At 41.0% G+C, this 23,490-nt stretch overlaps 1 protein-coding gene across 3 annotated transcripts in view; it reads right to left on the bottom strand.

Moving 5' to 3' along the window:
• Window positions 1–7,942: 7,942 nt before the first annotated feature.
• LOC103123663 (zinc finger protein 14-like) overlaps window positions 7,943–23,490 on the bottom strand; it is a 39,669-nt gene continuing 24,121 nt past the window's right edge. For 2 of the 3 annotated variants that reach the window (XM_060182122.1, XM_016193045.2), the window contains 3 exons: window positions 10,794–10,920; window positions 10,539–10,599; window positions 7,943–9,401 (listed from right to left, as the gene is read on the bottom strand). In XM_060182122.1, the coding sequence (XP_060038105.1) occupies window positions 7,949–9,401; window positions 10,539–10,599; window positions 10,794–10,920 (1,641 nt within the window). In that variant the 3' untranslated portion in view covers window positions 7,943–7,948. Of the gene's footprint in view, window positions 9,402–10,538; window positions 10,600–10,793; window positions 10,921–13,220; window positions 13,821–23,490 lie in introns of those variants that run through there. The other variant, XM_060182123.1, reaches the window with a different exon arrangement.

The following is a 23,490-nucleotide window of genomic DNA, read 5'->3' as shown; positions in this document are numbered from 1 at the left end:
GGGGGTGACAGAAAGATAGAAAGGGAGAGGGGAAGAGAGACGACAGAAGCACTATGTCAACATTTGCAAAGCTTTCCCTTACAGGTGGGGACTATGAACTCAAACCTGTGTCCTGGCTCATGGCTACATGTGTGCCACCACCCAGCCCCTTATTTATTCATTTTTATTCAAATATGAAAACATTTTTGCATAATAATGAAATCATGTACCCCATACTCTATTCTTTATATTTCTTTTTAAAAAAATGTATTTGTTTTTAATTTGTTTTCCTTTATGTTGCCCTTGTTGTTTATCGTTGTTATTGCTATTGCTTATTGCTATCATTGTTGTTGGGTAGAAAAGAGAGAAATCAAGAGAGGAGAGGAAGACGGAGAGGGAGAGGAAAAGATAGACACCTGCAGACCTGCATCACTGCTTGTGATGCAAATCCTCTGCAAGTGGGGTGCCGGAGGCTTGAACTGGAATCCCAACATTGGTCCTTGTGCTTTGCAGCATGTGCGCTTAAACCACTGCTCAATCGCCTGGCTCCCCTATTCTATATATTTCTATAATGTTCATAACAAATAAAAATATTTATTATACCTTCTGAAATTCAGCAAGTCACTCAATGATCTCTGCACTGATGACCTACATTTGATCATCTGTATCTTTGCAGACAAACTCTCCTACTTTCACCAAGAAGTCATGAGTTGCAGAAAATGACAAAATGCTCAGGATACTAAAGAGTCTTTTAGAATGTCTTTGTTCGCCCAGAGATATATGGTCCTCAATGCTGTTAGTCAATTGGATATTTCTCAGAAATGGGTGAATCTAGAAGGAAGGCAAATAAGTTTGATTGAGTTATAGTATCCATCAAAATAACCTGCCCCTAACCTACAAACTCAGATTTTCTTTGTCCTAGAAATTTAATTTATTTTTTCACTATTTCTTTATTATTTTAATTGCCAACAGAGTTAGTGCTGAGGCCCATTGTTAGCCTGAAAAGTCTACCACTATGTGTTCCTCACTCAAAGGCCCAGTGAGCAAAGCAAAGCTATGGCCACAATATAAATTAGAAAATAAATGAATTTAATTGTAACATTTCCCATAGTTTTACTAAAGATGAATTTTTTGAACAAGACAGACAAATACAATCTAGTCAGGGTACCTGGCCACTAAATACTCATTAGAAGGCACAGCCTAGAAAATGAACTTCCTTTAGATCAGATTCCAGAACACTACATTCACTATGCATGCTCTCATATGCAAAAGTGGGTCAAAACTCAAACTGTAGTAATGGTGCATAGTTAAGATGAAACTATGCAAGGTACTCACTGATATTTTGAAAAAAAAAAACCAATTTAGGATAAGAAGAAGTAGAAATAAAATATACAGATATGATCCTTTATTTGTTTCACTCTGTTTAATTTGACCAGAGCACTGCTCAACTTTTGTTTCTGGTGGTGCCAGGGATTGAACTCAGGACCTCAGAGATTGAATTGTAACATTTATGCTGTCTCCTTGACAGATCTGATCCAGTTTTTTTTTTTTTTTTAATCTGGATTATTTTTGACATGAGTTGTTTGGATATATCTTCTAACTTTTGCTTAGACTTTGAAATCATCTCGACTCCTTTTTTTTTTTTTTTTTTTCTCCTCCAGGGTTATTGCTGGGCTCGGTGCCTGCACCATGAATCCACCGCTCCTGGAGGCCATTTTTTTCCCCTTTTTGTTGCCCTAGTTGTTGCAGCCTCATTGCGGTTATTATTGCCATTGTTGACGTTGCTTTGTTGTTGGATAGGACAGAGAGAAATGGAGAGAGGAGGGGAAGACAGAGAGAGGGGGAGAGAAAGATAGACACCTGCAGACCTGCTTCACCGCCCGTGAAGCGACTCCCCTGCAGGTGGGGAGCTGGGGGCTCGAACCGGGATCCTTACTCCGGTCCCTGCGCTTTGCGCCACGTGCACTTAACCCACTGCGCCACCGCCCGACCCCCTCGACTCCTTCTTAAACGCATAAACTTAGGGCTAGCAAAATGGCTTCCCTGGGCTGTTTGCCTTTCGAATGACCCAGATTTGAGCCTAACTCTGACTACATTGGAGGAAGCTACCTGTTCTTTCTCTCTCTCCTTCTGCTTGTGTTTCTCTCTAGCTCTATCTTCTCATGAGAAAAAGGAAGAACAGAACATGGAATCACTTGAACAATAGGGCAAGCTCTAGTGTTTTATTTCCTCAGCTGTGTTTATTTGTGTCATGCTATCGGATGTAGTCCTCAGAAATAACACACACTATCCCTGAACAACCATGAAACAATTCAGCACATTTAGGTCTGAACTCATAGACTCAATTCAACTATCAAATAAATGAAATCACATAATAAATAAAATCACTGCTTTCATCACTTAACATTATAGTTTCTTGGAAACTATGTGTTTCAGCAAAGTTATTTATAATAAAGTCAGGTCCTTAAATAAGTTTATAAAAGTCATTCAGGATTCTCTTTTTACATCATCAAGACAAAATGGTTTTGATGAAACATTAATTTGTTTATTATTAATTTGATTATTTTGTTTAGATTATGTATTTGGTTTTAAGTTTCATCTGTGTATATAATATATAGTGCATGTGTATTATGTGTGTTAAAATGGTTCTAAACAGTTACTCTAGAATGACTCATAAACTAAATGCAATGACTTCTCCATTCCTTTTGATGAATGATTCTGGTAATGAAATACACTCATTAGTATTGTGTTACATTTCAATATACAAGCCCAGCATGTCCTGTCTGTCAGTGCAGATCCTGCCTTGGAAGTGACTTACCTGCTAAGAGAGAAGAAGCACTGGTGTGTTTGCATCTCTTGTCAATCCCATTTCTGTTTCTTCCTGAAGCATCTCATGGAGGGCACAGCATTGTAGGCAAGATAGCTGGATTCAGAGATGACCCTCATGTCAGTGTTTCCTAGTATAAACTCTAAGAAGAATTTGAGGGACAGCCTTTGAATGTTCCACAGAGTGACCAAGAAGATGACCAATCAAATGTGTCAAGCCGAAGTTTCATAAGATAAAAATCTTCTGGTTATTTGGAAGGGTTAGTTGTCTTAATAAAATTCTCATAGCCAGGCATATGTCTCTCTTCTGGGGTGAAAATGAGAGACTTCCATGGAAAAGGCCCATTAGGATCTTCATTTTATGCAAGTCAATATATGACTCTGTTGCCATGACCCACATCAGAGCCTCTCACACAGATATGGATCCCTATACTAAGGTTAGTATTACTGTTGGGATGCATGAGACCCCTTCTGTTTCATTTGGTTTAAATCCCCCCTGCTTAACACTATTCTATTTACATAACCACTTCATTCTATTTACATAACCACTGTTAACAAGTTCCACCCTCCCTCCAGGGCATTTGTGGTTCAGTGATAGGATTCTTGCCTAATCTGCCCCCTCCTTGTCACACTCTGATTTTCGCCAGTCACTTTTCTCTCCACCCTCTCTATGTCACATCCTGTTTCCACCCTACTTGGGAAGTATATATAAAGACAGCATTGTGAGTTTTAGAGTACTGTACCTTGAGTTTAGCTTAGCTTGACTTAGATTGTGCTGCGTCCTGCATGAATAAAGAGATACTGCCTACAGCTCAACCATGAGTCCCTGGTCATCTGTTACCCACCCGTGAAGCCAGCCTGGCGAAAACAACATAACCCGTCGAAAACAACATATTACCATACACTAGTGACATTTACTTTTGGAATATTTCTTGAGATAGCATACATTGTATCTAGTTTTACATTTCTAAACCATGAGATATGTAATATCTCTATAACAGATATGTTTTATTAAGATCACTGCTTTAAACTCAGATGAATTTTTCAGTTTTCATGTTTTCTGAAGCAAATATCCCCACTTAGGTCCAGTCAAAATGCAGTAACTGCCAGATCACTCCATGCACCAAGAAGTTCTTCTTAGTAGCCATTTGATAGAGTGATGGGAACTGACTTTTGTCACTCAGAACAGAATAAAAGGGTCTATATTTGACCCAAGCAAGAAACACAGACTTATTAATTTTCATTATGAAAGCTTAAATTCAAATAGTCTTCCTGGTGTAGAAATGGAATAAGTATAAACACTACACTGGAGAAATAGAATGACTGAAAAATAAAAATGTCACATTACATAGTATCTTAGTACTTTAAAATATTTTATGGATATTCATCTATGAATCATATAAATTTCATCTATATTGTAATATAATTCAGTGTTTACATAATATCCCATTATTGCTACAAAAATGTCATTTTAGTAAATTGAAAAGCTACATATATTTTTGAGTGTGTATTATTGCTGGGGCTTGTTACCTGCATGACAAATCCATTGCTGCAGGTAGCTGTTTAAATTTTCTCCTTTCTTATAAAACCTAGATAAATCTCAAGGGACAGAGAAAGAGAAACCTGTAGCACTGCTTCACCACTCCAGAAGTTTCCCTTGCAGACTGGGACTGGGGATTTGAACATGGTTCCTTGTACATGGTAACAGGTATGCTATTCCATTTCCCAGTGCTATCCTTGCGCATGGTAATGTGTGTGCTCAGCCTAGTGCACCACTACCTTCCCCCAACATTGAAAACATTTACCTTTTACTTTACCATCTACAAAAAAAAAAAAATCTAGATAATGGGATGGGTGGTGGTGTACCCTGTAAAGCAAATTTGTTATTTTGGGTCAAGACCTGTGTTCAATCCTCAAGTTCCACGTTCAAGAATAAGCAAGAAAAAATTTTGAAGCAGTATTGTAGGTGACTCTCTCAAACCCTCTCTATCTCGTTTCCTCTAAAATTTGTTCTGCCTCCAAAAAAAAATTTGAGAAAAAGTAGCCATGGTTGTCTTTATGAATGCACTGAGCCTCAGTAATAGGTGGAAATAAAAATCAATAAATGATATCATATGTAGAATAAAGACAAATAGAAAATAAAAACTATAAATATTTATCTGGAACCAGAAAAGACCCAGAACTGCCAAAACAATCTAGAAAAAGAACAGGAGGCATTTCAGGTTCCAAATTGTATTATAGGCCACTGTAATTAAAACTGCCTTGTACTGGAATCTATTATGCTACTTGCTGAAAACAGGTCCTAAAATGAGTGCATGCTAGAATGTTTCCAGCTATGACCATGAACTGTGTGATCAGACTGACCAGAACTGAGAGATTACAGAGGCTCCTGTGCTAAATATGAGTAGATATCGGCTCTAGGTCTGATAATAGGGTTGAGTTAATGGTATTTATTTCATATACGTTCCTCATATTTGGGAGCTACTCTATGCCCTATTCCAGCTTTCTAGTCTTATTTGCAACTAGACAGATTTCAGTCCACCTGCAAGTTAGCTAGTGGCCTTAGGCAAATTAATAAGGCCATAGGCCACATAGAACATATCTAATATAGACTTCCTAACATCTTCTTGCCCAAAGACTCCCAGTTTCATTTGCTCTATTCCTACCTCTGGGTTTCTGTTTGCTAAACAACTTGTCCTGATTTATATCTAACCAACTTTCAGCCACTAAGTTATACTTTACCATGACATCATCTAGACCTCCCTGGGTAAAGGACCTCACTAATTTGTCCTGAAACCACACTTTTCCAGAACCCTATCCAACAAGAGAAAGCTAGAAAGTGGCTGGGGGTATGGATCAAATTGCCTACAACCAAGGCCAGCAGAGAAACAATTACAGAAGCCAGAGCTTCTCCCTTCTGCAACCCATAAAGTATTTTGGTCCATACCACCAGTTAGGGATAATGAATAGTGAAGCTTATAAAGGAGGATTGGGACAGGGAACTCTGGTGGTGGCATCTATATGAAATTGTTCCCCTTTTATCTTACAAATTTATTGATCATTATTAAATCACTAATAAAAAATAAAAATAAATGGACTTAATTAACAATTTATTTCTTAGGGTGGAAGCTTATCCAAAGGAGACAAAAATACAAAGTGATCTATGCATATCTATATTTATAGCAGTGCAGTTTGTAATAACTCAATTTGGAAGCATTCCAGACAACCAACAGAGGTGACTGGCTAAGAAACTGGTGGCATATATACACATTAGAAAACAAGTCAGCTGCTGAAAATGTTACTGTTATCCCTTTCGTCTTTTCTTGCATGAATTTAAAATAAATCATGTTAAATGAGGTAACCCCCAAATAAAGATGGATACTAATCTAAATTAGAGGTGCCATTTTAGAAAGAACTGAGAGAGGAAACAATTTAATGTTTGGTGTATTGTTGCCAAGCGAAGGACTCTGGAGGAGTGGGAGGGTGGTAAATGAAGAGAACACTGAGGTCCTTGTCCATGAGGTTAAAAAAATGACCTAAGGTAGGGCGGGGGTAGATAGCATAAAGGTTGTACAAAGAGACTGTCATGCCTGAGGCTCTAAAGTCCCAGGTTTAATCCCCAGCGTTACCATAAGCCAGAGCTGAGTAGTGCTCTGGCAAAAAAAAAAAAAAAAAAAAAAAAGTGTAGCACACATTGTCACTATTATTTCACATGCATTGGGCAGAGTTTTTTTTTAGTAAGTCTGTACTCTTAGGCATTTTCACAATATTTTCATTGTCAAAATCTTATTACATTCTTTTTAAAAAATTATATTTAATTATTGGATAGAGAAAGCCATGTATCAAGAGGGATGGGGAAGATAGAGAGGGAGAGAGACAGAGACACACCTGCAACCCCGCTTCATGGCTCACTAAGCTTTTCCACCACCCACTGCAGGATGAAGACGGGGATTGAAGCAGGGTCCTTGAGTATGGTAATATGTACTCAACCAGGTGTGCCACTGCCCAGACTCTCAAGGTCTTATTTATTTTTTTTAAAAAAATATTTATTTATTCCCTTTTGTTGCCCTACTTGTTTTATTATTGTAGTTATTGTTGATGTCATCAACAATAGGATAGGACAGAGAGACATGGAGAGAGGAGGGGAAGACAGAGAGGGGAGAGAAATATAGACACTTGCAGACCTGCTTCACCGCCTGTGAAGGGACTCCCCTGCAGGTGGGGAGCTGGGGGCTCGAACCGGGATCCTTAAGCAGGTCCTTGAGCTTTGCACCATGTGCACTTAACCTGCTGTGCTACCGCCCGGCTCCCAAGGTCTTATTTCTAATGCTTTATACGTTTGTATACTGTCACACTATTTGAATACATTTAATGATTGTTCACATTAACAAGTTTTCAGTGCCCAGTTTGCTCTTCCATATATTTGAAGTGAAGATGAAGAACTAAAAGGCTTCATCATATTCCTTACATTCAAATGAAATTCTCAGGCACAGTTTTACTTGTGAATTATGGAAATATGATTTATATAGCCTATTTAAAAAGATGTATTCATCTACTACCATGAAAGTAACACAACAAAACAACAAAAGAGAATCACTGTCACATGCAGTGCTAAGGACCACACCTGAGACATCATACTCTTAATCCTAAATCACTAGCTACTGACCCATCCCAAGGGCTGCAGATGTGTCTATAGACTTTACTACATTATTTATGTGCATAAAATTTATTTCCACTCTAATTCTTTCAAGGGCCTTAACCTTACTGAAACAAGTGATTTATTACATTCTTTATGAGTAAATTTTCAGTTTTTTGTAATTATCTTTATTTATTTATTGGAGACAGCCCAAAATTGAGGCAAGGGGGAGCCAGACACCTGCTTAACCACTTGTGAAGCTCTCCCCCCTGCAGGTGGGGACCAGGGGCTTGAACCTGGGTCCTTGTGCACTGTAACATGTGCGCTCAAGCAGATGAGCCACCACCCGGCCCCTTAACATAAGGTTATTTTCCACTGTGAGATATTTCACCTGTATGTAGGTAACAGTAATAGCTAAACATTTTCTGTATCTTTTACATTCGTAGACTTTCTTTCCACTGTTGTTTCATGTATCTGAGGATTAGAATGGCTCTAGGCGTCTCCACATCATTTATCTTTATTGTGAGTTTTTTCATGTGTCCAAAGCTGACTGGACGTACTGAACATCTTACTACATTGTTTACACTGATAGGCTTTCTCTTCACTGTGTGTTAGCTCCAATGTCCAAAGGTGACTGGATGTACTGAGCATTTTACTGTATTGTTTATAGTCATAGGGTTCCTCTCCACTGTGCTTTCTCTCATGTTTCCGAAGATTACTGGATTGACTGAATTCTTTACTGCACAGTTTACATTTATAAGGTTTCTCTCCACTGTGAGTTCTTTCATGCATCTGAAGAGAACTGAAACAGCTGAATGTTTTACTGCATTGTTTACATTCATAAGGTTTCTCTCCACTGTGAGTTCTCTCATGGATCTGTAGATGACTGGACCGACTGAATGCTTTCTTACATTGCTTACATTCGTAGGGCCTCACTCCACTGTGAGTTCTTTCATGTGTTCGAAGGTGACCGGATGTGCTGAAAGTTTTACTACATTGTTTACATTCATAGGGTCTCTCTCCACTGTGCATCCTTTCATGTGTTCTGAGAGAACTGGATGTGTTAAATGATTTACTACATTGTCTACATTCAAATGGTTTCTCTCCACTGTGAGTCCTTTCATGGACCTGAAGATAACTGGAAGAACTGAATGCTTTCCCACACTGTTTACATTCATAGGGCTTCTCTCCGCTGTGTGTTCTTTCATGTGTCCGAAGATGACTGGATGTACTGAACGTTTTGCCGCATTGTTTGCATTCATAGGGCTTCTGCCCAATGTGAGTTTTCCCATGCTTCTGAAGATGACTGGAAGAACTGAAGGCTTTCCCGCATTGTTTACAATCATAGGGTTTCTCCCCACTGTGCGTTGTTATATGCATCTGAAGAGAACTGAGATAACCGAATGTTTTACCGCAATGTTTACATTTGTAGGGTTTCTCTCCATTGTGAGTTCGTTTATGTGTCTGAAGAGAACTGGATTGACTGAATGTTTTCCTACACTGTTTACATTCATAGGGCCTCTTTCCGCTGTGAGTTCTTTCATGTGTTCGAAGATAACTGGATGTACTAAATGTCTTATTACACTGTTTGCATACATAGGGTCTCTCTCCGCTGTGAATTCTTTCATGTATTCGGAGATAAGTAGATGTACTGAATGATTTACTACATTGTCTACATTCGTAGGGTTTCTCTCCACTGTGTGTTCTTTCATGTGTCCGGAGATTACTGGACGTACGGAATGTTTTACTACAGTGTCTACATTCATACGGTTTCTCTCCACTGTGAGTTCTTTCATGAATGAGAAGGTAGCTGCAACAACCGAATGTCTTCCTACACTGTTTACATTCATAGGGTTTTTCTCCATTGTGAGTCCTTTCTTGTCTTTGAAGATGGAATTCATGACAGTTTCCTTCATATTCACATCCTTCTGTACCTTCAGGGGTTTTCTCAACTAAATTTCTGTAAAAAACCAAGAACTTATTTGTGGCATCTCTATCAAGATTTTTCACTTGTTAGTAAATATTTGAACTATATGTGTCACTAACAGAAAACATTTAGGTTTTCTGTGTTGCTGAATTTGATTAAGCATATTGAATTATTAACATCAGAACTACCTCTTGTTATCATAAAAATAGTGATATCATACATAGGGTATAACCATTCTGAGAACTGTCTTCTCTTTACATTCTTGGAATGTCTCTTGAATCTTTGCTGAGGTTAGCTGTTCTTTTATGAAACAGAGCTACTTCCCCAAATAGTCTGTGTACTTAAGGAGACATTTTTAGAACGAATTCCTTTGTGGTAGTGATTATATATAGTTTTCTTACAAAGTTTTTTAACACTGGGCCTTGCGGTGGTGTACTGGGTTAAACACACACAGTACATGGCACAAGGATTCACACAAGGTTCCTGGTTCAAGCCTATGGCTCCCCACCTATGTGGGGAGTTGCTTCACCAGCAGTGAAGCAGGTTTGTAGGTGTTTATCTTTCTCTCTCCCTATATTCCCCTCCCTGTCTCAATTTCTCTCTGTCTTGTCCAAACAACAACAACAAAAATAAAAATGGTCACAGGTGCAGTGGATTCGTAATGTAGGTACCCAGTGATAACCCTGGAGACAAAAAAAAAATAATAATAAAGTAATTTTTTTTAACATGGAGAGCCGTGCAGTTTGTTCAACCAGTAGAACAAACACTCAGGAACACATAAAGTATCTTGGGAGACACCATATCTGTTTATCCAAAATTCCCTTTACATTTGAGGCACCAAAGGTTATAAAGTTCAATCCCCCGCACCACCATAAGCCAGAACTTAACTATACTCTGGTGATAAAAACACATGAAGACTTGGATGCAAGTTTCTCACCACCACATGGGAACACCAAACACAGTGGAACATTTGAACAAGTGGGCAATAGTGCTATGATTGCTCTCCCTGACTCTCATACTATATCTGGAAAAAGAAAAATAGTAAGTCCATGCAGACTGGGGAACCAAGTAGACACCAAATCTCAATAAAGTCTATATGAAGAAAAAAAAAAAAAATCAAAATACAGTAACTTTCTCAGGAGGGAGAATATCTTCTGTTGTAACTCTTACCTTTGCTTATTCTCCCAGTGGCTATACTGTTTTTTGATGTAGTGATCCTCTGGTAATTTCCCTAAAATGCATAATTATGAGCAATTATTTAAAGACACTAAATTACTGATGCATCATGAGCCACTGTCATGACCTGTTTACTAATGGCACCCTCCTTTCCCACATTTTACATCAGATAATATAGATGGGCAAAAAAAAAAAAAAGTCTGTATCTATTTGCCTTCTAAAAAACAAATGAAGGAATATTATCCTTACTTGTTGAGACTAGGTTCCTAAAGGTTTCCCACATCACATCTCTGTAGAGTTTCTTCTGTGAAGGAATTAGTAAAGCCCACTCCTCCTGAGTGAAGGTCACAGTTACATCTTCCCAGGTTACTGAGGCCTGAAATAAATGCAACACATTATACAAGTCATTTCATGCTGACAGTCCACTAGACATCCACACTCCATTTTATGGAGACGATGATTGTGTGATCTCTAAACACATATTTGGTGATTTGGTCATCAGAAAAGTCTGACTCCCCATGAATAAACCATTGGATTCTCAAGCACGAAATCCTAAGGTTGATACCCACACCTCATGTGCCAGAATGATGCTCTGAAAAAAATTAATCTTAAGGTGCTGGTGGGAGAGCACCAGGTAGGGCACACGTGTTGCCATTATGCAAGGACTCAGATTTAATCTCCTGGTTCCTACCTACAGGAGGGAAGCTTCACCAGTGGTGAAGTAGTAATAGAGATGTCTCTTTCTCTCTGCTTTCATTTCCCTTCAATTTTTAAAAAGAAATGATGGAAGTGGCTACTAGGAAAAGTGGATTTATCATAAAGCCATTAGGCCCCAGTGATAACTCTGATGGCAAAACAAACAAAATCTGGGAATATACATAGTGGTTCTGCAAAAGATTTTTCATGCATGAGATTTTGAGGCCCCAGGTGCAAACCCCAGCACCACTATAAGGCAGAGTTGAGCAGTGTTCTGGGCTCTATCTATTATCTATTTCTTCATCATTAAAATAAATTGTTTTAAAAAAAGAAATCTCACTCTTTATTGACACATATATCTTTATAAAGAGAACAACATGGAAACTGTACTGCTCACGTAGACCACACTAACGTGTCTGGTCTAACTGTAGTACCTACAGGATGCTGGGAAGTAACAGAAATACTATAGAACAAAACAAGTTTTTATCTGGGGACATGGTGTCAGGGTTGGAAAGAGGACTAGAAAGTTGGATCAGGGAAGAGAGTAGCTCCCAAATCTGAGAAAAGTATATAAGTACCATAACAAGTTACAGATACTACTATGATGCAAACCTGAATTTCCTGGAGCAGAGGACCTCGCCAGTATACCCTGGAAGCCCATCTCTCCAGAGCCCTGCTCCACTAGGGAAAGATAGAAACAGGCTGGGAGTATGGACTGACCTGCCAATGTTCATGTTCAGCAGAGAAGCAATTACAGAAGCCAGACCTTCCAACTTCTGCACCACATAATGATTCTGGGTCCATACTCCCAGAGAGATAAAAGGATAGGGAAGCTTCCAGTGGAGAGGATGGTACATGAAACTTTAGTGGTGGGAAATGTGTGGAATTGTACACCTTTTATACTGTGGTTTTGTCAATATTTTTTATTTTATAAATTTAATAAACATTATCTTAAAAACAAGTTATTATCATATTTATATCCTCAATTTCACATAGGAAGAACTCTTTGGTCGTCTTTCTGATCAAGCACAGTTACAATAGACTAACAGGTAGGAAAGCTACTATTCTGGTGGAAGTTAGGAGTTGGAAGTCCATCTTACAAAAAGCAAAATGTTGCCAGCTACAGGTAGGCAAGCTAGTTGTGAAATGACCCAGAACCACCTAGGAAAGACCTAAGAACAAAACGGGAATGGGCAGGGGAGGCTGGCAGTGGTTCAACTGGTTGAGGGCACATTTTATAGTGTGCAAAGAACTGGGTTCAAGCCCCAGATCCCCAACCTGCAGGGAGAAAGTTTCACAAGTGGTGAAGCAGTGCTGCAGATGTTTGCTCTCTCTTTCCCACACTATCTCCCTTTGCCCTCTTTTCTCTGTCTCTACCCAGTAGATGATAAATTAAAACAAAATGTAAGATGGCAGAACTCACTGTTGGGTATGGCCTGCCAAGAGCCTGTTTTGTCACATACCAGCCTTACTCAGGAATGGAACAGGCCAGAAGCAAATGTTACCTGGCTTAACTGAGAAGGAACAAAGCCCAGTTGATAATTACCACAGTGGAACAGACAGAGAGAGAGAGATGGGTAGTTGGCTGTTTCGTATATCATTATAACAAATTAGCACTACAGTTTTTACAACCCTCCAAGTGTTTGTCTGCATGCATTATGGGTAAGCACATACACAGAGTACTATTCACTATATATACTCCATCCTGTCAATCAATGATGTAATCTCAAACTCTTATTCCTAAACTTTTACTTTAATACACACTCAGCCCAAGTTCAATCCCCAGCACCATCATAAACTGGATCTGAGTAGTGTTCTCTATGTATCTCTTTCCTTAAATAAAATAAATATTAAACAGACACTAAGACACAAAAACTCCGTTCTGAACTTTGGGGCTCATGTCCTGTCTGAGGAATGAGCCATCTCCTTCTATGAGAGTAACTTTGCTTACTAACATAGCAATCAAATTCTCTGCCTTACACTTCCGTGTGTCAATCTTGCATTCTCCACTGATTATCAAAATGACCGAAGTAGCTGCAGTTGTTGAACTTTTTGACCTGGTAACATAAGGTGCCATGGTGTGGGTATGTTGAAAGCAGGCTTAAAGGTTAAGTGGCCTTTACCGTATCCATCTGTCTGGAGAGAACACCTTTTTTTTTCACTTTCCTCTTTTGCTGCCACTAACCATGCTTTACTAAGGATTAATATACCCTCATGGAGTATTATGGACTCTTGCCCTTGGCTTTAATTCTGGAACCACCTTTTTTTGTTTGTTTGTTTGTTTCCTCTGCCACCTCTCTATCAGCTTTCTGATCTTAATTTAGTCCCCTTGAATTTTTCACAAAAACCCAAAAGGGCATGGCATTCCTTGAAGAGTTTCATCAGAGATGATTACCCTCAGGGTACCTATCTAGAATACACTCCCAGTCCGACAGCTACTTAACTCAAAGAGGATTTCTTTTCAGGGGAATTTCCTCTTCAAACTATAATCTAACTTCTTCTTTTTTTTTTAAATGTATTAATATTATTTACTTATTTATTTATTTTACCAGAGAAGTGCTCAACTCTGACTTATGGTGGTGGGGGAATTGAACCTGAAACTTCAAAGCTTCAGGCATGAGAGTCTCTGCATAACCATTATGCTATCTCATCCCCCCTTATTTGTTTGTTTTCTTCCAGGGTTATCACTGGGGCTCAGTGCCTGCACTACGAATACATTACTCCTGGCAGCAACTTTTTCTCATTTTGTTGTTGGATAGGACAGAGAGAAATTGAGAGGGGAGGGAAAAATAGGAAGGGAGAGAGAAAGATAAGACACCTGCAGACCTGCTTGTGAAGGGAACCCATTGCAGGTGGGAGCTAAGGGATCAAACCAGGTCCCTTGTGTGAGTCCTTGTGCTTTGTACTATGTGCGCTTAACACAGTGTGCCACTTTTTGTTAATAGTTTTATTAGGGAGATTAATGGTTTACAGTAATTGAAGTTGTTGATACGTGTGTAAAATTTCACAATGTTTTGCAAAATACTCTCAACCCTACATGGTCCTCCCTCCTTCCACTATCATGCACCAGGACCTAAAAGCCCCCCACCCCATCCCACCCTAGTCCTTTACTTTGGTGCAATACACCTTTTCTGTTCTTATTTCTCAACTTCTTTCTGTGAGTGAGATCATCCGATATGCTTCCTTTTCTTTCCGGCTTATCTCACTTTAACTTTCAAGCTCCATCGAAGATGAGGTAAAGAAGGTGAATTCACCATTTTTAGTAGCTGAGTAGTATTCCATTGTGTATACACCACAACTTTCTCAGCCACTCATCTGTCATTGACAATGAGGTTTCTTCCAAGTTTGGGCTATTGCAAGTTGTGCTGAAATGAACATAGGCATATGTTGGTCATTACGGCAGGTCCTCTGCATTGCTTGATGCTATTTACATAATCATTGTTTTGCCTGAGACCCGCTCTGCCTGCAAGGTATTGGTTTAATCCCATTGGTTAGAACCTTTGCAACAGCTGCTATGGAAACTTTCTATGTTCAAGCTCTTTTTTGCTCCGCCCCCCTCCTAGTCATTTCCTTTTCCCATTCGCCACTTCGGTTAAAGAGATATATAAAGGGTATTGTATCTGATCAATAAAGGAGAGTTGCATTGTGTTTTCCCTCAGCCAAGAGTTCCTGGTTCCTCTCCCGCGTTGCTGAGTAAGCAGCAGCCCAGGTTGGCTCTGGTCGAGTTCTCACCCCCGCTACACAACCCGACAGGTATACACAAATCTTTCTGGATGGATGTGTTTGGTTCCTTAAGTTATATCCCTAGAAAAGGAACTGCTGGGTCATAGAATAGCTCCATTTCTATACATCTGAGAGTTCTCCAGACTGCTCTCCACAGGGGTTGAACCAATTTACATTCCCACCAGCAGTGCAGGAGGGTTCCTTTGTCCCCACAACCAGCATTTGTTGTTACACTGGATGTTCTTTTAGCTCAAACAGATGAGCTATCAAAATCAAACAAACAAAAAAAGCTAAAGAAAATTTGACCAACAGTCTTGGCTTACAATCTGATCCTTTCTCATGTTCTCTTGTCCCACAATAAGACTCTTTCTCATCTGTTGTGTACATACTGTCATGTGACTCAATTGGCTAGATCTTCCACTTTCACTGCCAACTAAACAAATGTTCACCAGAAAGGCAAGTACTTCTCAGGACCTGTCCCAAAATGTGAGTCAGGACACACATACACACTCTCTCACATTATGTTTCTGAAAACGACCTCAGTCTTGATGAACTCTTCTAGGATGAGAATGGGAATTTGAATAGGTGCAGCCAATTAATTAATGACAAGCTGTTAAGCATTGGTTCTTAGGCTTGCCATCAGTCATGAGTGGTGGACTTGTCTGTGAACAGAGATTCTGCTGATACCTAGCTCAGTTTTTTTTTTTTTTTTTTTGACAGACTTATCTTCCAAGAAACCTCAAATTCAGTTTGGCCTGGAGATGGCAACTCTGTTCTTATTGCCCTCCTCTCTCTAGACTGTGCCTTTCTTCTTTTTTTTTCCTAGATAGGTAACCAAGTGTGCCACACCTGTCTGGCCAGATAGGCAGGCCACGACCGCGGTGTGACAAAACAGTGCGGGTGACCTGGTTAGGGAACCGGACAGGGGCCTTACAAGCTCCTGTACGGAAGACCGTACCCAAGATAGGTGGTGGACAGAAGCCTGGATATTTGTGTGGACGGATCCCTGGGTCTCCCGGTTGGCGGAAAGGCCTTGGATGGCTAGGTGGACTTGGTTTCGCTTCTGAAAGCTTACTGTTGTTGTTTATCATGCTTTATGCAGGCCACCCAGGGAATGTCCAGGAGACTCCGGAGACGCTTACAGTGCAACCCCCCAAGTCTAGTCTGGACATTCCAGATGGGACCCTACTGGATGAAAAGCCCCTTACAACAGTAAATCCCAGCACTTCAAGCCCCAATGACTTGGCTATCCAGGTTGAGCAAGGACTGAGCACTATTCTCAGAAATATTACATTCAATCATACAGACAATGGTCCTTTAGCTTTCCCAGGAAACATGTTACATAGCAACCCTGAAATGCACCTGCATATTGTCTTAGGTAGATTACAGGAAAGGGAGCTTGGCATAAGGATCAGAGCAAGACGCCGTGTTCCCACTAGTGCCTCCCCTATTCTGGGTATTAAGGTCCAGTGCTTGGAAGGAGAAAGAATAGCCCTTTGGATAAATGAGAGCAGTGAAAGCATTTAGTTCTTACTGATAAATTGACTTTTGTCTGAAACCAAAGGGATGTGGTTAATAACCCATGAAAGAACAGTATGGCTGTGCTTTCGTTTTGATGGTAGTTGTATGCCTTCAGTTCCTCCTGTCTGTGTTACTTATAAAAAATGTACCCTGCGTACTTTGTGGTCAACTGACTTGGCCAGCTTTTGATTTATGCTTCTTTGTTATGCTATTATAAAAAGAATCTCTATATCAGTAAAAGATTGCAGCAGCATTGAAACTCATGTGTCTCAGTGTTGTCTGTCGCGCCGAATCCACCTCCCACCTATAAGTCTCATTCTCCCTGGATCGGCCTGCTGAGCCCCCAGTTGGGTGGTCGGCGGCACCTGGCGCCTTGAACAGGGACTTGAAGACAGGTGAGTATATTGTCAGGAGGGGATCGGTTCCTGCCGGAGGGTGCTGCAAACCCGCCAGAAGTATTTGGTTAAGGGCAGGTAATCATTAACAGTATGGGATTGTCAGGATCAAAGGGAAAACGTATGTTCCTCTCAGTATTGCGGCACATGCTGTTAGAGCGTGGGCTCCGAGTGTCAGAAGACACTGCCGCAGAATTTTATGAATATATGATGAAGGCGGCCCCCTGGTTTCCACAGGAGGGAACATTGACTCTCCCAGATTGGAAAAGACTTGGGAAAGACTTAAAAAGGTATGCCACTGTGCATGAGGATACTCCTGTGCCCAAACAGATGTTTCCTATATGGTTACAAATCAGGGACGCATTGACAGAAAAGTCAGACTTGGAACTCCTTGCAGAGGAAGTAATGTCCCTCGAAGAGGGTCAGCCACTAATTGACTCAGAAGGTGAAAACAGGTACGGGACGGTTCTGGGAAAGGAAGAAAAGGGCAAGCACCCCACCGCGCCACTTTACACTGAGGTGTTTGATGATTGGGATGATCTAGCTGAGGAAGAACAGGAATATAATGACCAGCATTATCCTGATGAGAGGGATCATGAGGTGGTGGCGATGGTCCCATTACCCAGAAAAAGTAAACAGCCACCCGTACCTAAACCACGAAGGAAGCTACTTCCTCCTGTCGGGTTTCAGGCTGCTGTTCAGGAGGCTCGCAGGACAGGTGCTCTTACTTTCAGTTTCCCTGTTGTTGCCCCTGATTTTGATGAGGACGGAGGGGAAGCTGAATGGGAACCATTGGCATTGAAAACCTTAAAGGAGTTGCAAGCGGCCGTCAAAGCCTCAGGGCCGTCCGCGCCGTTTACATTGCAACTGGTAGATTTGGTGGCTAGCCAATGGCTAACCCCGAGTGATTGGCATCAAACAGCCAGATCGGTGCTTAGCCCAGGAGATTATGTTTTGTGGCGCACTGATTATGAGGAAAGATGTAAAGACTCAGTAAAAAAGAGCATATCAGGCAGGAGAGGTAAATCTCCCACAATGGACATGATGTTGGGTACAGGAGACTTCATAAAACAGCAGGCACAAGTAAAAATACCAAAACAGGTATTGAAGGAAATCACTACAAATGCTGTTTTGGCATGGAGAGCCATTCCACCTGCGGGAACAACAGGTACTGCCTTAGCAGGTATCCAGCAGTCACTTGAGGAACCTTATCAGAGTTTTATTGCTAGGTTAGAAGAAGCCATAAACAGGATGATGCCCCAAAGTGAAGGGACAGCCATATTATTAAAGCAATTGGCTTGGGAAAATGCCAATCAGCTGTGTCGGGACCTAATTCGTCCCATACGTAGGACAGGGTCCCTACAGGATTACATACGAGCCTGTGCTGATGCCTCACCTGCGGTGGTACAGGGAATGGCATATGCAGCTGCAATGCATCGTACCCCCATTACCAAATTTATCAAGACTACTTATGGGGGTGGGCGGTCAGACAAAGACCTGAACTGCTTTGGTTGCGGTAAGCCTGGTCATAAAAGAGCAGCATGTCCCAATAAAGGCCAGAACAGAGAGTCGGCCAGTAAGGGTGTGGCACCAGGAATATGTCCCCGATGTAATAAAGGGAGACATTGGAAAAATGAATGCAGGTCAAAGTTCCACAGAGATGGGACCACTTTAAAGGAAACAGAGACAAAAAACTAATTGAGGGGCTGCCTCTCAGCCCCACGCCAAGAGAGGATCCAAAAGGGACAGAATGTCCAGACACAGGGACACAGATTGAGCCCCCCTCTAAAACTATTCATGACCTTCCTCGAGCCACCCCGGGTAGTGCAGGGCTTGATCTCGCAGCACAGAAGGACTATGTGTTGTCACCCCTGGATGGAATAGTGGTAATAGAGACTTGGGTTAAGGGCTCCTTACCATCAGGGCTGTTTGGGTTGATTTTAGGCAGAAGCTCTGGAAAGGACAAAGGTGTAGAAGTCATACCAGGAGTGATAGACGCAGATACCCGGGATGATATAAAAATTTTGTGTAGAGCCCTGAGAGAGGCTGTAATCATCAGAAAAGGACAAAGGATTGCACAGATCATATTGCTCCCCTATGTAAATTTGCCCAATCCAATTTTGATGCAGTCCAGAGAGGGGCAGTTTGGCTCCTCTGACGTTGTGGCATGGACTCAGGAAATTACTGCAGCAAGGCCGTTTCTTGAAATACACATTCAGGGAAAACCTATAAAAGGGTTGTTGGATACAGGAGCAGATAAAACCTGTATAGCAGGAAAAGACTGGCCTCAGGCATGGCCAGTCATCAGAACAGATTCAACCTTAATGGGTCTAGGGATGGCAGCTAATGTGGCCAAAAGCTCTGGGATCATTCCCTGGAGACATGGAAAAAAGACAGGGCATATACAGCCCTATGTAATTCCCTCATTGCCTTTTTCTTTGTGGGGGCGAGACATTATGCAGGACTTAAATCTCGCCCTGACCACTGACAATGTAGAGGACCAATATTTTTCATAGGGGCCATTGATAATTTATATGCAGATAGCATTCCATGGAAGTCATCTGAACCTGTATGGCAAAATCAATGGCCCCTCACCATGGAAAAAATAGAAGCCATACAACAAATTGTGAAAGAACAAGTGGATAAGGGACATTTGAAAGAAAGCAATAGTCCTTGGAATACACCGGTTTTTGTAATTAAAAAGAAATCAGGCAAATGGAGATTGCTGCAAGACTTAAGAGCAGTTAATGCCACTATGGAAGACATGGGAGCCCTGCAGCCGGGGCTTCCTTCTCCTGTGGCTATTCCTAGAAATTATCATATTATAGTTATAGACTTGCAAGATTGTTTCTTTACTATCAAATTAAATCCCATAGATTGTAAAAGGTTTGCATTCTCTGTTCCCTCAGTTAATCATAAAGAGCCTTGTAAAAGATATGAATGGCAGGTGTTGCCTCAAGGCATGAAAAACAGTCCTACGTTGTGCCAGAAATTTGTAGATATGGCTGTGTCCCCCCTTAGGCATGGATATCCAGAGGCATATATCATACATTTTATGGACGATATTTTGATTGGGCATGAAGACATTAATCAGGCTAGACAAATATTAAGAGAAATGACTGTGTCTCTAGAAAAGTTTGGGCTAAGTCTAGCCCCAGACAAGATACAAGAAAATAGACCAATTCAGTATTTGGGACACAAGATACATGAAGGATATTTAACGTCTCAGCATGCCCACATTCGTAGGGACAAATTAAATACTTTAAATGACTTCCAGAAATTGCTGGGAAACATTAATTGGGTTAGACCATATTTGAAAATCACAACCGGAGAATTAAGCCCCCTATTTGATATATTACATGGGGATTCACATCCTAAGTCAAAAAGACAGCTGACCCCTGAGGCCACAGCTGCACTACAATTGGTGGAGGAAAGGCTAGAACAGGCTAGACTGCATCAAGTGAATTACGCCATACCTTGGGCATTGCTCATAATGAAAACTGCTTATACACCCACAGGATGCCTGTGGCAAGATGCTCTGCTAGAATGGGTCCATCTGCCCCACTCTCCATCAAAAGGTCTCATCTCATATCCGAGCCTGGTAGCCCAATTGATAGTCAAGGGAAGGACAAGATCAAAAGAAATATTTGGAAGAGATATGCAAGAAATAGTAATTCCTTACTCTAGGTTACAATTTGAACAATTGTTACAAGAAAATGATGATTGGGGTTTGGCCTTGATGGGATATACAGGACAGATTAAGTATCATCTGCCCAAGCACCCTATAATAGAATTTGTAAAAGAAACAGCATTGATTTTTCCCCAGCAGTGTTCCATAGAACCGCTTACAGAAGCACAAACTATTTTTACTGATGGTTCTAGTAATGGAGTAGCGGTTGTCTGGACTGAAGGGGAACCCCCTATAATATCCCACACAGGAAAGACATCTGCTCAGCAGACGGAACTGGCGGCTGTCACGCTAGCCTTTCGACACTTCCCCCAGACATTTAACCTTTACACCGATTCTAAATATATAGTGAGCCTCTTTCCCACTATTGAAACTGCCCTCATCACGGGTAAGTCAACTATCAAAGAGCAGTTAAAAGTAATCCAGGATTTAATCCTGCAAAGAAAGCATAAGTTTTTTATAGGGCACATTAGAGGGCATACAAATTTGCCAGGGGCCTTGGCTTTTGGCAATGCCATGGCTGACCACTTCACAAGGGCCAACCTTTGCCTCACTATACAAGAGGCTGAGGACAGTCATGCTTTACATCATCAAAATGCTAATGCCTTAAGATATCAATTCAAAATTACTAGAGAACAAGCCAGGCACATTGTGCGGACCTGTGGGGCTTGTCCGCCCGCTAGGCAAGTACATAAAATGGGAGTAAATCCCAGAGGGCTAAAGCCAAATCACTTATGGCAAATGGATATTACTCATGTTCCAGAATTTGGGAGGCTGTGCTATGTGCACATATGTGTTGATACCTTCTCACATGCTGTGCTAGCCACCGCTAGGACTGGAGAAGCTGTAAAGGATGTTATTCAACACATGGTTGCGGCCATGGCCGTCCTTGGACAGCCTCTGAGGGTGAAAACAGATAATGGTCCGGCCTACATTTCCAAACCGTTTGCCAAATTCTGCAATACCTGGAAAATTCGACATGTGACAGGGATACCATATAATCCTCAGGGACAGGCTATAATTGAAAGAACTCATCAGGATGTGAAAGCACAGATAAAGAAATTACGAGAAGCCAGCCCTTATTTAACCCCCCACCATGTTTTGTCTCATGCCTTGTTTACTCTTAACCATTTGAATCTCAATGACACAGGCCAGTCAAGAATGGAGAGACATTGGAATCCTTCCCAGGATAATCCCAAACCCTTGGTAAAATGGAAAGATCAACTTACAGGACTGTGGAAAGGGCCAGACCCTCTTATAACTTCAGGGCGAGGGTATGCTTGTGTCTTTCCACAGGATGGAGAATCTCCCATCTGGATCCCAGATCGACTCATCAGGCACGTCGCGACGCCACAACCGAAACCGAAAGAAGATGAAGCAGCTACGGAGGAAACTGCTGAAGTGCACACTGACGCCGCAGCCGATGGCGGGATCGCTCCCAACCATGAGCCAGATACAGCGGTTGGTCCAAGTGGCCACGCAGGCAGTGCATGAGGAGGGGAAACCCCCTTCTATGGCTAATATTTTCCTTGCTCGCATGCTTTTACTTTCAGCAGTTCCAACACAAGGTGATTCATATTGGGCATATGTTCCAAAACCTCCATTAATTCATCCCGTTACGTGGCAGGAAAGAGAGCATATAAAGGTTATGACTAATGTGTCTGATATTCTAGGGGGAACTCCAATATTCTCTGTGGGCCCAATAAAGTCTTCCACATTAACTTACGAGGGCAGAGCAGACTCCGCCCCTATATGCTTCAGCCTCTTAGGCTTCTCAATCTCTGGTTGTTTACCAGTGGCATATAGGACCTTTGTGACTGACGCCCCGGAGTCTGTGGAAAAACCAACACCTGAAAAAAGGTTGGTTTGGGAATTACAGATTAAAACTTTGGGATGGTATACAGAAAATGAGACTGTGAGTACCACAGAGACATTACCCATCACTGACTGTCTGCATAAATATAAAAATCAAGACTCTCAGTGGATATATGATGATCAGACCCCTAATTGGCTCTCGTGTGGATTCCAGAAAAAGGGAATCCCCTATGTGGTTATAGGAACTAACACTACAGTATGGGACTTTTCGGTCTCATCTCCTAATTATAATCAAGCTGGTTATTTTAAAAATAATAGTGAAAAGTTTAATAATTATAACTCCAAAGACAAAGTTATTCATAGATTTTTTACAGCAGGCTTTGTGGAACCTGTTTGGATAACTAAGAACACCGACGGTTCCTCCTTAATGCAAATGGATCTGTTCAGATTGGCTGCTGCAGCAGATATGATTTTATGGACCAAACCAAAAGCTACACACCCTGAGCCAATAGGAGCTAGGGCATGTGTTGGGTATCCCTTTGGCATTTTGATGGCGAAACGCTCTTTCTTCTCAGTCTGCCCCATTTCAAGTAACTCATATCATATTAAATGTCTACAATGTGTTCTAACAAATTGCATGGAAAATGATTTTAAAAAAGGAGTTTGATGTTATGCTGTTAGTAAAAAGACCTGCTTATGTTATGATGCCTGTAGACCTTAAACAGGAAGCATGGTTTGAGGATACAGGACTCATGGTTGTACAAAGACTAAATGAATTATTGCGGCCAAAAAGATTTGTGGCAGCACTTATCCTAGGAATTTCAGCCTTAATAGCTATCCTTACCTCTTTCGCCGTTTCGACGACAGCTTTAGTAAAAAACATCCAGACAGCCCATTTTGTGAATGACATGCATAGGAACATTTCCTTAATACTTGCTGAACAGCATATTATAGATAAAAAGTTAGAAGCAAAACTCAACGCTCTTGAGGAAGTGGTTATAGCCCTGGGGCAGGATGTAGCTAACATAAAAGCTAGAATAGCAACAAAGTGTCACGTCTCCTTTAAGTACATTTGTGTCACCCCAGCTAAATATAATGATACAGAAAA

Source organism: Erinaceus europaeus, chromosome 23 (assembly GCF_950295315.1).
Source record: "Erinaceus europaeus chromosome 23, mEriEur2.1, whole genome shotgun sequence".
NCBI lineage: Eukaryota > Metazoa > Chordata > Mammalia > Eulipotyphla > Erinaceidae > Erinaceus > Erinaceus europaeus.
The sequence above is the reverse complement of the archived record's forward strand: the minus strand, read 5'-3'. Positions and strand labels throughout refer to the sequence as shown.